This window comes from Dermacentor silvarum, chromosome 8 (genome assembly GCF_013339745.2).
Source record: "Dermacentor silvarum isolate Dsil-2018 chromosome 8, BIME_Dsil_1.4, whole genome shotgun sequence".
Classification (NCBI taxonomy): domain Eukaryota; kingdom Metazoa; phylum Arthropoda; class Arachnida; order Ixodida; family Ixodidae; genus Dermacentor; species Dermacentor silvarum.
The window spans coordinates 149,504,731-149,521,578 of NC_051161.1; the positions used below are offsets into that span (position 1 = coordinate 149,504,731).

Here is a 16,848-nt window from a genome sequence, read left to right on the forward strand (position 1 = left end):
TCCAAGACTGCAGAATGGCGCCATGCCGCAGTAGTCTCAGAAGTTAACGCTTCGAGCCAACTAGAATGCTTCACTCTCGTGTGCGGAATGCAGTCATGTCCCACTGGCAGTAAAATATATCGCAAACTCTCGAATAAAAATTGGCGGCTGAGCTTGCAGTTTCGAAGTGCCAGGTGATCAGAACCGGCTGCCGTTTTAAAAGCTACACGACGGACGTTTTTAACGGAAGTTTGCAGCTTTGTGTCGGAACACACCTGAATGAAAATGACACTAAGAATCTGGTTTTCGGACCAAAGTGCTGCAAAATTGTAAATGCTGTGCAGTTAATTTTTGAGCATTTCTAAGGGCGAGTCCATGTATAACGAACTACTGATATAATAACCACTTTTTGCACAACTATCGAGTTCGTTACGAACGGGTTCGACTGTACACTTCAATCTCGTTATAACAAAGTCGAATGCGGGCCGAATTTTTTCGTTATAACCATTAGTTCTTTATAGCAAGTGACCGATTATTAAACGGCTAATTATTATCTGTGAGCGCGTACTGACTACAGGTAAGTCATCGTGGAGGTATAAGCTCCCGTCGCAGCCGAGTGGCTGTGCCTACAGTAAAGTGCTAATCGAAAAACTGGGATCAAGCACAAGAACTAATTTTATTGCACTCAACGCTAGCCGCGTAGCCTTTTATGTAAATAGCATGAAAAAGTCTGAGATGCTTCGCTGCTGCATCTTGCTCAAGCGAAGGACGGCCTTCGAGATAGCAGCAGCTGCTATATCTCGAGACCATCTTCGCCGTCTTCGTACCCGCCAAAGTCTCTCGCTTTTCTCTGGAATAGTGCCCCACTCACGGGCAAATTAGCAGCCCGTGCATCCAAAAACCACTTGAACAGCGCCTCTTCCACTGCTTCAAAGGCAGGAGACCAGAGCTTCTTCCGTGTACCTTTTACGCCTCGTGCAACAGCGCCAGTGATGACTTCCTTGCTGCTGAGAATTGTAGAAAGTGTGCTCGGGCTTGTATAGAATTGTAGAAAGTGGCTGCCTTTTGATTCAGAGCAATAACTTTCCGTTTTCGTTTCGACCAGCTGCTACCATCAGTCATTTTCCTGTCGTGTAACCGGCAACACGGCGTTAAAAGCAAACGGGCTGAGCGATCTACAGCCGCTTCCAAAACAAAGCAAACGAGTGCGCACAGCATGCCAACAGAAGCTAGGATTGGCCAGCTTGGCTTGGCTAGCTTGGTCAGCTTGACTTGGCTTGGCTTGGGGTGTTGCCGGTGCAGCGCAGCTGCGGAATATTTAAACTGGTACATTAAGAGGCCCGCAAAGCGCTGCGCATTTTAACAAATCAGTATTTCGTATCCAAAGCGGGTGGTTAATGGTCATTTTAGAACAAAAATTTTTCGTTATATCCCTTGCTCGGTATAAAAACTTTTTCGTTAACACGAAACTTTAAACACATGGGCTTCTATGGGGGCTTTCATGAGGAATTAAAATTCTTTTGTTATATACATTATTTCGTTATAAACCGTTTCGCTATAACGAGATTTAAGTGTATTCAAAAGATGGTGACAGTGATGTCACTTCCGGTGCCTGCAGTCGCTTCCAGCACAAGCACTGTTCAAAAGCAAGGCCTTCAAGATTGCGTTCCAGTACCTTGGGAGCCATCGCTGGGGATCTGAGCGCCGCGAGGTTCGGTGACAACGGATAGAACCATCGGTAACATTCGAGAAACTTCAGATATATGCAGGTGTGTCTTGCGCCGAGCGAATAACATTGTAAATTTGGTAGCTGATGAAAAGCGGTCACCGGAGAAAGATGAACAAGCACACATGTCATCATAGCATTTAATTAGGGGTTGAAAATATTTGAAAAGTTCAAATATTATATTTTTAATATTATATGCGATTTGAAAAAGATATTCGAAAATGGGGGGGGGGGGGGTTCAATATTCCATTGGATGCGAATATTTGAATCAAATTGAATATATTGCTGGCTCTACGGGAACGAACACGGTTCTTAGCATTTGTTTCTGTCTAATCTAAAAATATTGGGGTGATTTTGTGCTGAATTGTGTAATTTCGTGCTGCTACGGACATTTTGCCTGTAAAGCACACTTGGCCACTAAGCATCAAAACTGCGGAAAAGCGAGCCTCTCAGGGAGCAAGGGGCACGGATTTGGGGACAGCTAGGGTGCGCCGTTTTACGGCGGAGCTGTTATATGCCAATTTCCAGCGGATCGCTGTGTGCGTAGACCAAGCCGTAGACCAAAAACTATCATCAGCAATGACTCGAGCGTCGTCTTCTTCCACAGCTGGCTTCGTTATGCAAAAAACTGAAAATAGCCAATGGGTGTATCTGTTTTGCTGGCAAATTATCTCGGTTGCATTCCGGCCGTGTGATGCGTAGACCACGTATTGTGTGGACCGAGGAAGAACAGCATGCCTACGAAGAACGACTGCGCGGACCAGCCATCTGTCTCGGCCAGACGGAAAGTGGTTCTTAGCGTTTCTGTTGGAAAGGTTCGGCATTCAGTGCTATGCAAACATCGGTGGGTTTACCACATGTCATTGGTCCTGCATGGACTTGACGTTCGCGAAGAACCTTTGCAGCTGCATTACAGAACCCATGGCCGTCTACCAAAGCGACCACAAAGCTATAGTCACCTTAGTGACAAAATAATAAAGACGGTTGAAAATGACAATTCGTGCGGTATGTCTTTATTTAAATCAATATAGTTTATCACCATATATACAGCTCCGCTGGTCATCCACCTTCAGAGTGGAATGGCACTGAATTTTTCCTTTTTTTTTTTTTTGGAGTCCCACCCTTAATTCTGAGCTAAATGTTTGACAGCAAGTGTGATGAGTGACGACTGGCACACTCAAATGCTTCCGAGCTTACTGGCATTTGATGTGGTATAAAAAGGCAGGAGGCTGGTGAGGATAGCTAGTGGGAATGACTAAGTTAACATGAGCCAAATACACCATGTTTTAGTATAACGGCTTATTAGTCTAGTTTTTAACATTGACAATGTAATTGCAATGTTCGAACATAACAAATTGACCCAACCTGCTAATAAATGCATGTGTATATCATAATTCGATCATTAGTCGTCTACGAGTTCTTGTTCCAGGTGTACATCACGCAAATACTGGGGTAGTTGGGCATGCACCTCGGCATTTGGAACGTGCTTATCACAAGGAGCTGCAGCATCGTGCTACCATCCATATTGGCGGCCAGCAGAACTGTTGTCCATGCCTTGCTTGCCGCCATGGCACTTGTCCCCACTGGTGTCAAGCGTTTGTCACCCAAGCATTGTCAGGATTGGTGCAAGTGTGTAGCCTAGTACGCAGCAGCCTGAAATGCCCATCGCGCTACTGCTATTTTCGAATTGTGTTGCAGGAAAGCCTGCTACCTGCTGCTAGAGTGCACATGGTCAAATGGCACTTCTTGCGCGATCGATATGTGCGTGTAGCCTAGGGTGTACAGTCGAAAACGCCTACTGCACCACCGCTGTGTTCATGTGTTGTGGGAAAGCCTACCGCTTGTTGAGGGATTTTTATGTTAAATTTACTCATTTTACATTCGACCCCACTTATGCAAAATTTTAGAAATGCATGTGATTTTCGATGTGATATGAGAAGAGTTTGATATAAGAAATAATTCAATATATCCGTATTCGATATATCAAGCTTCGATTGTATTCACTTATTGAAATGGTTGCCTCAAAAGTGGTTACAGGGTGGGTTCACGGCTTTTCGGGGGCGTCCGCTGCATGGACACGAAAGCACCTCCCCCAGATGTCACTTAGTAGTCACGCTGAAGTAAACGGTCGTAAAACTGCGTATGACGAAACTGATTCTTTATTGGGCGAACCTGTGCCCACAAAAGCAAGCTACACTCAAAGCACAATGAAAGCGGCGAACACAGTCGGCGGTCGTCGAAAATCTGATCAGCGGCGAAACGCGTTGGCTTTTATACCTGAGTCATCGAAGGTTCCAGAATAATCCCTGGTACGCGTGTGTCTTCCAGAAAGTTCTAGACAATTCGCGTCGCTCATACAATCAGATAACATAAGCGTCGGTGAAAACAGGCAACGGAAAGAAGCATCGATAACGTTCTAGAAACTTCCGATACAGGTGCGTCCTGCGCCGAGCGATAACGTTTAACATTTGTTAGCCGGGGGAAAGCGGCCATCGGCGAAAGATAAACATGTTTACGTATCAATATACAGTGAATACAAGCAACTAAGTATGCATCTGAAGAAGCGAATCTCTCCACACGTCAGCAAATGCCAATCGCAAACTAATAAAAACGTGAAAGCCCCACGAATGCTCAGAATATTGCATTCAAATAAAAACTGACATCACAGATTGAAGAGCAGTCATGTATGCAACTCGGTAAGACGGGGCAATGACGAAGTCAACGCCTCCTATAAAGACAATGCCTGGAACGTCGCTCTTTTTCCCATAGAGAGGTCCCTGCCGCGTGTTGTGACCAGGCGCCGTGCGAGAGCGCTCGCCTACCTACCGCCTGGTCACATGACACCATCGGCGTAGCCAATGGTGTAGCCGGGAGCAGCCGGCACCGCACTGTCCGCCGGCGTAGAGGCGCGAGCTCCCGCCGGCGTCCTTGGGAAAAAAATTGCTGGCGTAGGTTTCAGCGCCGCTGACGCCGCGCGGAAATTTGCAGCTCTCCAGCAAATTTTTGTACTAAAACAAACTGACCAGCGACAAAAAGCCCCGTAAGGTGACTGACTCGCATGATCTCAGAACAGCGATAAAAAAAAACCACTTGAGTGTCATCGTCTGCATATAGCAGCGCTGACCACGCGCAGTCGCCAAGGTACAGTGGCTAGCCAAGGTGTCTGCTCGCGACAAGCCAGCTGCTCGGCTCCCGGCCGCCGCGCGCCGGCATGTTTGCAAGGATCGCCCGTCAGAGGCGCTCGCCTACCTACCGGTGGGGGAGAGAAAAATCCGAGGGTAGGGCAGCGAGTTCGCGGCTCATTTTCCAGGCATTGTCTTTATAGGAGGCGTTGGACGAAATCATTGACACATAATTGCATTCTTTTTCTCCCTTGGCAGAAATGTTTATGAGCATATTGTGGTTGAAAAAAGTGGTGCTACCTATGCCATCTTTTCTTTGCTGTTTCAACATACTGAAACACCAATTCAAATGGACCATAACATTGTCTTTTGGACTAGTATTGACAGCTTGTCATTGTAACTGACAGTAGAGTGGGGAATGAGTCGTAAACAAAGAAAGTGGCCTCGCAGCGTGCCTTTAACTCGAAATTTCAATTTGAAATTGCTGCCGTTAAACTTCTACCGACAGCGACAGCCGTTGTCATGTGGCTTGTATGACATCAAGTGCATAGCCACTGCTGTATTGTCTGCTTTGAATCATTTGGAAATCCCGTGTGCATCATGTTGGACTTTAGCTGCTCCTGATGCTTTGACACTTGTGGTGTAGCAAGGACGTTGCTGTCACATTGAACACGCCAATTTCTTCACTGGCGCAATACAAACAGCATGAACCAGAGAACACCTGCAGAAACTATCTTTGGCTTATTTCCGAGATGCACATGTGAAAACGCTACTGCATTTGTACTGCGCACATTTGACCACATGAAATGCACTTCAGTTTGTCATCTGTCAGTGTCGCCAAACTGTACGGTTCAATTGCGATATAAAAAAAATAATTTTAGAAAACGCCAAATGTGCTCAAATATCGCCAGCTTGCTGTAGCGTGCGTCCTGTAACATGCAATATTGAAGCTTGAAAATTTAGATTCATGGCCCCTCTAAACACTGGAAGACTTCCGCTATGCGCCACATTTAGTGTGTGAAGGCACAGTTGTGTTTGTTCGGCAGGCACAGCAGGAGTCTCTCGAGTCCCAGCGGTCAACACTGGAAGCAGAGAGGGCACGGCTGGAGTCATCTGTCCACGAGCTCCGTACCAAAGTGGCGGAGCAGGAGGAGCAGCTCAACGCGGCGGAGCTTGACCGTCGCAAGTTGCACAACAGCCTGCAGGAGCTCAAGGTGCGTCCTGTAACAGGGGCCGTATTCACAACCAGCCTGAACGAATTTTTGCGTTCTAAACCTTGAAAATACTGCCAGGTGCCAGAGCGCTCTAAATAATTTACTGCTTCAGTTAGCTACTATTAAAGGGGCCCGAAAACACTTTCTAAACATAGTAAGAAAACATTGCCGATCTGTCATAGAGGCTTCCGTGAACTTGTGAGCCAAATATTACTGCACACGCATGCAGCTGGGATTTATCAATCTCTTGTGAAAAAATAACGAAAAATTGCCTGCTTTCACTTCCGCATTGCCATCATTCAGCATCATTGAAATCAGCTCCAACGGCTAATGCTATTGGTCGATTTCATGATCGCGAGAGCATTGTCAGTAGTACATAATTGTTATTTTGAGGTCATTGAATAATATATATGTCTGCGATATCAAAAAGACGTGGCCTCCGAGATGGCAGCAGTGTGTTGCGTAGTGTACTTTACCGTTACCTCCACGGGGTGCTGCAACACTCATCTTATCGCCGGGGCTTTGACCTTTTGGCTTCGCCACTGTGTAGATTCCAGCACACTAACATAGTCAAAACAGAGAAAGTTGGGTATCGGTGTGATAGCTTAACTTATAGTTGAAGGATTTGAAAACGTTTTGCACCATGAGATTCACGAAACGAAGTCCTTTAATAGTGAGGTCATTCTGTGATTAGTTGGAAAAGTGTTTCAGGGCCCCTTTAATTCGACCCTAACGGGACCGCCAAACTTTATCAAGTTATCCAGTGGGTCAAATTAAACAAGATGCAGAAAAAATGTCAAACACACAGCTGATTCAGTTGGCAATACAGTCAACATCCGATTTTTTGGACTCCCTAGGGGCACGAAAATGTCCGGAAAATCGGGCAGTCCGAAAAAACAAATGCGTGCCTTTTACTGCCCCCAAGGGCTCCAAATCGCTACAGGCACGTCCGAAATAACTCTGAAAGCCTGCCAGTACATTTATTAGGCGTAATAGTGCTCGTATTGTGATACAAGATGGCGGGTGCACGCATGTATAATTAAGGAATACATTCAGTGTCCCATGACAATTGCCCCTTCCCACTCATAGTATTCTTCACCGGATAACACTGCTGTATTGAGGCGAAGCTGGCTTTCGGGAACTGGCATTATGCAATGCACCGTACTTTCCAAGCTTCGAAGCCACTCGCTAGGATTACAAAGGCGGAGTCGGTGCCATTGCTGACAGCGGCGAATTATTTCAATGAAAACTACGGCACTGAACTGCAAGAAGCTTAGTTGTGAACGTCGAATCGGCTAAGCCTAGCATTGCCGCGGTAGCAGCTACGGCTTCCAGCGGATCTGCATGCTAGAGCTCCGCCTCGAGGCGTTGAAATAATCAAAATGGCGGCAGTGGTGGCTTGGATTAATACCGTTTCGGACCTGCGGTCACGGCACGAAGCCCGGAAAATTGAATGGCGAAGGGTTCTTGCGTGCGAAATTTGAGACGTTCTTATATATTGACTTTATGAGGTACGTGGTGGGGCCGCGAATTCTGACCGAATTATCGGGCGTGCCCAAAAATTGGTCGGTCTTTGACTGCATATGTTCGATTATAACACAACCCTGAATCAAACACGCGCCCGATTTTTTTCCAAAGTAAAAAGGTAACGTAAAGAATACATTAAAGCTTCTAAACAAAGTATAAATCTAACATGCACCCGATTTTCTGCAGAGATAAATAAGCAAGGATCTAATGTGTTTACAATAACGGCCGGTTTCCTAAAGGCAGCTTAGCCGCATAGTTTTAGTCAGCTTTGCTGTGTTACATTTGTGTTATGTTGTAAAGCATAGGACTGTTGCAAAGGCAGTTTTGGTTTTATGCTTAACTGTATCGCGCAAGCAATGTTTAACCCAACTGGAAGAAAAAGAGAAAGGCGCCCTTTTGAATTGGGTAAACACCATAATCTGGCATTATAAGCTACGGTTATTGCCTGAAAATCTTCCTAAGGCAGGCCAGAAATAGGTGTTTTTGACAGGAGATGATGTTTGGTCAACGCATTCACTGTCCCCACGTTCCGCTGAGACAAACGTCAGAAAGGGGTCGCAATCGGAGTCACCATAGGGTTTAGGCACATGCACATCAACTGTTGAAGTTCGAATTATCTGGGAAGGCTAATTTTAGGATCGAAATAACGATAGTTTGAGCCTATAGAAATGCATGGTCGGGATCGAATTACCAAAATTCAAATTAATGGAAGCCGACTGTATCAACTTATTACTGAATTTTAACCATTAACATTTATTCTAATTACTTTGTGACACATATTTAAATTTACAGATTCCAGCTGGTTAGTTCACAAGCTGTATCCTCTTTGAATAAAATCTTAGGATGGCACCAGTTTTGAGTTCAGCATTCCCAAAGTGTGCAATAACAGCATTAGTCTTGCTGTTATTTCTGACCTTCAATGCATAGTCACTTTGTTAGAAAAGTGTGACATTGCATTGTCATGACAAGTTTGACAGCACTTATCTCAAAATTGGTGGTAGTTTCCAATTCCAATTGGATTCACTTTCTGAAACCACTGGCTTCAAGTTCAATATTGCAATATGTGCACTATAGTAATTAGTTTTTTACCTAAAGACAGGTCAAAAAGTGATAGTGAGATTTAGTTAGGCATTTTTATTTTTTGTGAAGTATATCTACCTATTTAAGTAATCCAGCTTAATGAGATTTTTGTGTCACATGCCACAGGTGATTTTTTAAAATTCGGTCTGGTATAAAAAAAAAGCTCTGGGTATCACTTCTCTTTTATTGTTTCATTGCATGCTGGGTAAAGTAAGGTAGGTAGTAGTCCTGACTGGCCTCATAATGCAGTCGAATTTGTCCCACTGACTTCTAGGAGCCATTTAAACATGGCATTAATCCCAATAGCAGCTGCAGTGCCAGTGACCTCTCGCAAAACTGACAATACGACAATGGTGTACGAGCTCAAGTATCTCCGGAAATGGGTAAGCGTCTTCTCTGGCAGAAACTTGTAAAACGGTCCAGTCTCGTCACAGTTGAAGACGTCGTCCAGCGAGTGGCGGCTGAGCAAGGTCTGCAGCTTGTCAGTGCGGTAATTCGCGACCAACATGTTATCCACAGCACCGCTTTCGCTGCACATTTTCTTGAAGATGAGGTCATCGCGCTTCTTAAAATTGCGGAGCCAGCCATCACTAAACTTGAAGCCTATGATTCCCATCCGTAACGCGATGGTCTCGGCCTTTTGCTTCAGCAGAAGCAAAAGGCCGAGAATCCGCATGCATAAGAATGCACTGCGCAACCATGGTGCCTAGCCAGATATTCAAAGCCTCTTCAAGTTGTTGGTATATGCCTTGACAGAGATTTTTCTTTTGGGCTGTAGCACATTTCTCAGTTGCTCCAAGAATCTTAGCTTTGTTCTTGACGTAGCCCTAGATAGTCCGCTTCGAAATACTGAATTCTCGGGCTACCTCAACTTGTGATCGGCCATTCTGTACGACAGCAGCGTTCTGTGCCATTGTCATCATCTTGTACGTGCAGCGCTTCGTCACCCGCGCTAGCTGCAAAGGTGGCATGCACCATGCTCCGCTTATTGTAGATATGCACGATACTGCCTACTGTCAAAGTTGATTGGAATGCCTAGTGCAGCGATAACCTCGTGGTCAAAACGTAGTTAACACAGGCAATACAATCCAGCACACTCGATGAACATGGAATGGGGACTGATGCAATGTTCAACACAACAAAGCATAAAAAACGGCGATGGAATCGGGAAAACGATTGTGATGGCGTTGTGAACGACCTACTACTAGCCTCGGAGATTTGAGCCTGTTTGATGATCTCTGAAGTTCTACTTCACTCAACAGTTTGGTGGCAGCGCTGGCGTTAGTTGAAGTGAATGGCGAGCCCTAGACGGTCCGAAATTTCGGTCGTCTATAGGTCGGCGTCTATGGGGAGAACAGCGGTGCCGCAAAAAAATGCAAATTACCAAGCATGTCCGCATGTTCGGTCGTTGACTAACCTAAATTTGCAATGGGGCGTAGTGAGGGGCCCTTTATGAAGTACTCTTTTTCTTGTCGTTTGCTTAGTCGAAATTGTTTTATGTCCTTAAAGATCTGAAGCATTGTCCAAGGTGTCTAGACTATCATGCACAGAAACAGGTAATTCACCATCATTAAGACCAAGTGCATGTTGTTTGTCTTGTTGTGAGAACTGCCAGTTGTTCTTTAGTCCCTTACCTCCAATTATTTAATGACTAGTAATGGTCTAACATTTTAATTGTTCTAATTCTCAAGATGTCAATTAGGCAGTTGTAGAAAATCTTAACAGATCAAAATTAGGTGTTTCTGGCAAGGCACACATCATCTGTTTACTTTCAGCAAAGACAGTCTCAGTAGCATAATTATTTTCATTAGAATCGAATCTTGCGGGCCAGAATTTGACTTAAAATACTTGTTACACCATAACTGCTGTGTAAAGGGGGCACGAACTTCGTCAAGCGACGTGATTTCACTTTTGATTTGAGACTCTTTCTAGTTCTTTTGTGGATAATAAAAAATGCCACTTCGTCTTTTGCGGTAGGGCAACATCAGAGTCTTCTGCCGCCTGCGTCCACTGCTACCATCGGAGTCTGCTCCACAGCGGCCATTTTTGTTGCTGCCAGACGACCGGACGGTCGAGGTGATGCGGACAGACCCGGAGGTGAGTGGGAAATGTCACTGCCTCGCACTGTTACCTTGGGATATGAATGAAGGGTAGCGTAATCTTTAATGCTAGCAGTTATGTTGCGCTCAAGAGTGGCCATCATCCTGATCATACTTGATAACCCCAGCTAACTGTGGCAAGTGTGCGGAGTGATGCATTGATGAGGCAGCCAAGTACACGCTGATGAACTTCAAATTAAGCCAATTAAGTATGTGATTGATTTACTTGCACCGATATTAACGCACATATATAATTTGTCCCTCACGACGGGCGTTTTTCCTAGTAGAATGCAAGTAGCAAAGGTAACAGTGATCTACAAAAAACGCCGATAAAAACAACTTAGGCAATTATCGACCTGTGTCTGTGTTGCCTATTTTCTCAAAGAGACTAGAAAAAATTATAAACGCTCGGATAGAAAATTTCTCCAAAAAACACAACCTCCTTACTGACTGTCAACATGGTTTCAAAAAAGGACGCAGTACTGAAACTGCACTTCTCTACCAAAAGGAAACTACAGTGGAATCTCGATGATACGATCATGGCTAATACGAATTTCCTGATGATGCGAATTTTTCTGAGGTCCCGGCCGAGCCCCATTACTTTGCAACGTGCTAGAGAATGGTTGCTACGAATCGATTTTCGACCCGCATCGGTTGATACGAATAAACGCTGCCCCACCGACGGCCGCGAAAGAGATTAGCGCGCAGTCACGCGCGTTTTCCCTTTCTCTTTTGGTGCGGAGGCGCGGACGCGGCGCCGGACAGCGCGGAAGCCGCGACTGGGCGCGAAGAGTTTGAAGCGGTGATGCTTTTGTTGCTTTTGTGCTTTTCTTTTTGTCTCTTCGCTCACCGCAGCGGCCGCGCTTCCCCACGCGCGCGGCCGCCGCAGCAAGCGAAGGTTCGTGCGGTCAATCGCTTCTACGGAAACTGAGCGGCGTAAGCACTGCACATACAAAGGTCAGAGCCGCGTGGAGATCACTTTCAAGATACGGTGCGCGCGATAACCCCGATAGCCGGCACAGGCGCAAAGTACAAGAATGCATTTGCTGGCAGAGTAGGAGCCGCCCCGCCCCCCCGCTCCCTCCCTCCCACACTACCTTCCCGCTTTGCTCCTTTCGCGTGGGGAGATTGAGTCGCCAGCTACCCTTGCGCTCGGTTGCAAGATACGCATTTGGCGCTGCAGCACAGCGTCACCCCCCCCCCCCTCCCTCCCTCCCTCCCATACCCCCACGGCCTTTCGCGCAATGGAAGTCACGTTTGCTCTCCGCTGTGCGTTCGTTGTCCGTGAAGGCGTGCATCCCCCGCGCGCTTTCACTCGCACATACGGCCCGCGGTGACGACTTTATCGCCCTTGGACTCGTGCTCCACGTCTCATGCTCCTCCTTCGCAAGCTGCTCCTCCATCGGTGGGTGCACCTTCGTGCTCGCTACCGCCCTTGTCGGCGAGATTTTCCCACGGAAGCCGCAATTTCGTCTCACGCGGCTGCACTGTAAGCGGTATGCGTATACATGGAGTTCTATAGGGAGGGTAAACGGGAGTCGGAAAAGGCCGCGTTGTAGCCAGTTCTGCACTATAAAAGGTTACATTATAAGTGGTCTATACTGTAAATGCTTTTTACGTGCGTGTGCCTGAGTGAGTTCACCTCTTGACTCTTTAATTTAGCTAGTTTTAATTGTGTTTCGATGATACGAATTTCGGCTAATACGAATTTTTTTCGTGACTCCGTGAGATTCGTGTCATCGAGATTCTACTGTATTCTGGAACATTTCGAAAATAAGACCATGACATTAGGTATCTTCTTAGACTTCCACAAGGCCTTTGATCGAGTCAACCATCAAATACTACTGGATAAATTAGAACGCTATGGTTTTAGAGGAACGGCTTTGCAACTAATCCAAAGCTATTTAAGGGGGGACATGGCTTTCGGTACCAACTTTCTTGTTTCTTGATGGATGTCAATGAAAATTGGTACATAGAATAAGAATGGCTCTGTGATGCTTCCATAAAAATTTCAAAGCGATACCGTGAAAACTTCTTGCTAGACCAGGGGTTCTCAAGCATGTTCGTTCCAGGGAACCCTGATAAGCTCCATGATGCGCCAAGGAACCCCCCCCCCCAGTTAACCGAATTAAAATGTCCTAATTAACCAAATGTCTAATTATCGAGGGTATCAAGAAAACAATAAACAAATGCTTAACTACATCAACACGCTTTTATTTACTCAATGAATCAGCAAATTCTGTTTATATTTATTTAGCACAAGACCAGTGCAGAAGCTGAAATTCTCGTCATCTCATGACTGATTTGCGCTAGCAGCGGCGAAGGCCTCGCGCGCGTACATCCCGATTATTTTTTCGCCAGTCAGCTGCTCGCCAACAAATTGTCCGCCCATCGCGATGTAGCCGGGGCTCTTAATCTTCGACAGCTTTAAACTACTACTGCTTGCCGCAAACGCTGCGCACGAAACCGCGGCCGCTATCGTCGCGATCATCGACGGCGACCTTGCGGTTCAGAAGGCAGGCGGCCGACGCACGCACCAAGTCAAAACGAAACTACCGTTCGCTGCAAGAAGTGCGGACGAAACCGCGGTCGCTGTCGACGCTACCATGGTTGGTGACTACGCATTTATGAACTACTGTTTGCCTCAACTGCTGTGGACGAAACTGCGGTGGTTATCGATGCGATCATGGATGGCAACTACCACTTATGAAGGCACGCGGCATGCCGCCAACGCGGTGTTACGCGCGGCGATAAATGCAAGAATAAAGGCTTAAGGGCGCAATTAGGCACGAAGCGCTCCGGCATTGCTGTCAATCACGTGCCGCGCACGCTTGCCACTGAGAACCATGGCGATGCGGACTGCGCCGCTTCGTTTCGGTTGGACGCTAGCGCCGTTCTTGCTCTTCTGCGGCGCGTATTTGCGATGCTCCGAGCATTTTTTTTCTTCATTTTTTTTATTCCTCCAACGTATACGTCAGTGCGCACGCAATCGGCACCTACACTATCTACAAACAGCAGAAATGCGCATATTGGTAAATTACGGCCTCCGAGATTTAAGTGCGAAAGCTTAGGCGTAATGCCCGTTTTCGGAGGTTGGGTGGCTACAAGCGGCTTGCGAATTTATTACTCAGTTCGCGCGTTGCCGTTACGCGCTGTGAGTGCTTTTGGACACTCGGGCGTGAGTAATGCCACGTACACACTAGCGGAAAAACGCGCGCGGCGCGCCGGCGGCGGCAAGACGCGCGCCGCGAAAGCAGCCGCGAAACGGGTTTTTGTTGCCGCGGCAGGGATCGCTCCTGGACCGATTTTTTTGCGGTTTGCCGCGTGCCGCGGATGAAGGAGACCAATCAGAGCGGCCCGCTTCCGTGACGTGCGCGCGGGAAACTGGTGCCGTGCCGCTTGTTTCTCGTTTCGCACTATCATCTGCACGCGTGAGCTCCCGGATAGTTCGAGAAGGGGAGAGGAGCCTAGTCTGTCACGTGATTGCCGCAGCGGCGCGCCGCCGGTTGGTGTGGCCGCCCTGCCGCTGCTGCGGTTTGCCGCCGGCGGCGCGCCGCGCGCGTTTTGCCGCTAGTGTGTACGTGCCATAACGGAGGTTCTGTAGATCGAGCGCACCTCATTTTCGCCGTTTTAGCCACTTGGTTAGCGCGGGACCACGGAAAATTTATCAGTGGCTCGCGGAACCCCGAGCAGGGGCCGGCGGAACCCCAGGGTTCCGCGGAACCCACTTTGAGAACCCATGTGCTAGACAAATTATTTCTTTCTTGAACCTTGTGGAGGGACTGGAGGATTTACGAAATGAAGTGAAAAGTTTGTTAAATACTGCATGCACAGCCAAATGTATGCAGAAGGAGATAGCGTTCTCAAAATTATTTTTTGCAACACTAGAATTTGTAGTGTTTTCTCCAGTCCCACTGCAGTGAGTATGCTTACACTGCCAACGAGGAACCCTACTACGAATTCTTAAAACACTAAGATAAAAAAAAAAAGAGTGCTATCCCCTAAAGTATAGTTCAATGAGTCTGACAAAACAAACGCAGTCAAAATGTGTAAAGTAGTTACCAAGATATCTGCTCCACGAACTGAGCAACATGCCAAAGAAACAGTACTGAGAAAACAAGGTTCAAAGTTGCCAAAATTTAATAGGCACCAGGGTTATAGTCCTTTGTGTCCTTTGCGATGCGGCATCGCTTGACCATCTGACCTTTAGCCTGATAAGCTCTTGCAGCTTTCTTTTTCCGCATGGCATCTTTTTCAGCAACTCTCGGCCAGGTAGGCCGAGAGTTGAGCAAAGTCCTGCATATGCACGGAGATTTCCAGCGTTGTACGTGCAGACCGCTTCATTGACGGCAGTCTCTGCAGCTATCAATGAAGCGTGTTCTTCTTTTGGCATAATGGACCAAATGATTGAATGTAGGCTCTCAGCGGCATTTTGAGTTTTTTTTTGCCCTGGAACCGTTTGAGAATCTGTGGATCCGAAAGCCGCTGATACACAGGCAGCAGGGCAGTGGCAATGTGGGGTCTCAAACGGTATTTATGGGGTGGCTGTGGTTCACCTTTAGCTTCACCTTTAGGGCACACTAGGCTGAGCATCCGCAATGTATGCAACTTGCGCAGCACGATGAACGGATGTTTCCGCCAGCACAGCACACTGCTCCAGGGGTTCCTGAGCACTTTCGCCAATACGCGTGGACGATGTTCCTTCAGTGCTTGAGGTGCTCAGCTGCAAGTCCGCGTCGTGCTGCATGCCACCGTCATTGTCACTGCTTGCAGAAGTCGCCGGAGCAAACGTTTTTTTAGAGATCGGTGGCTTCGACTTACGAGCACCAAATTGATGCGCAGTCTTGCGTTTCTTCTTGAACGATCGCCGGCCCATGATCACAGACGAGAGCCGTTCTCCAAACGAAGATGGGCAGAGCTTGACGACAACGTTTTTCGTTTCTCTAATGAGCGAGTGCCGGTCCGTTATCATGAGTGAGATACGATCTCCAAACCAGGCCGCGACGAGTTGAAAAGACTCGAAATTAGTGGCTCCTCAGAGCTGTCAGCGCGGCGAGCAGACGACCTTTCCGCCAGTTGCTAAGGGCAACCGCCCGGGACACCAGTGCGGAGCCGCGTAGGCACGTGCTGCCGATCAGAAACCGCCACGAGACCTTGAAACTTTTGCTTGCTGTGCGCTTGCTCTTGCCTGGGGCAGCCGGTTGAGGCGCCAGATTTGAAGACTGAGAATCGCGCTATCCATAGAGACCAAGATGGCGGCGCTAGGTTACGCGGTTGCAGAGATATAGCGGCTTGAAAAATGCCATTTTTTCGCTATCCAAAGTCACCATATACCGGCACTCCCATCCCATGCATACAACAGTGCAGCGGCGCCAGATTTCCCTCTAGGTAATACAGTATAGACCACTTATGTAACGTAACCGTTCATAGTGCAGAATTGGCTACAACACGGCCTTTTCCGACTCCCATTTACCCTCCCATAGAACTCCATGTACACGCATACCGCTTACAGTGCAGCCGCGTGAGACGAAATACTGGTTATAATGCGGCTTCTGCGGGAAAATCTCGCCGACAAGGGAGACAGCGAGCACGCTTCTCAACAAGGTGCGTTCTCCCGGCCGGCGTATGCATTATTGAATGCAATCAAACTCGTTAATTCGGATTTATTTGGCCGCACATCAGTTAATTCGGACTACTTTTGGAGCTCGGTGAGCGAGGAGCGCTGCAAATGTGCGACGCAAAAAGGCAAGAGTGGCTCTAGCGTCCAACCGAAACGAAGTGGCGGAGTACACATCGCCACAGCCATCAGTTAAAATCGTACGTGAATGACAGCAACGCTGGAACGCTTCGAGCCTATTTGTGTCTTTAAAGCCTGTATTCTTGCGTTTACCACCGCACATAACACCGCGTTGGCCGCGGGCTTTCGTAACTGCGTAGTCGTTACGCACGATAGCGGCCGCGGTTTTTTCCACAGCGGTTGCCGGCAAACAGTAGTTTCGTTTTTACTCGGTATGCGCGTCAGCCGCGTGCCTAAAAACTGCATAGTCACCATCGATGATCGCATAGTTAGCGACCGCAGTTTTGACTACAAGTGTTGCAGC

At 47.3% G+C, this 16,848-nt stretch overlaps 1 protein-coding gene across 1 annotated transcript in view; it reads left to right on the forward strand.

Moving 5' to 3' along the window:
* Positions 1-16,848, forward strand: part of LOC119461763 (kinesin-like protein KIFC1) — a 75,156-nt gene that overhangs the window by 24,697 nt on the left and 33,611 nt on the right. The window contains exons 8-9 of the mRNA XM_037723141.2: positions 5,874-6,041; positions 10,626-10,745. Coding sequence (XP_037579069.1) covers positions 5,874-6,041; positions 10,626-10,745 — 288 coding nt within the window. The remainder of the gene's footprint in view (positions 1-5,873; positions 6,042-10,625; positions 10,746-16,848) is intronic.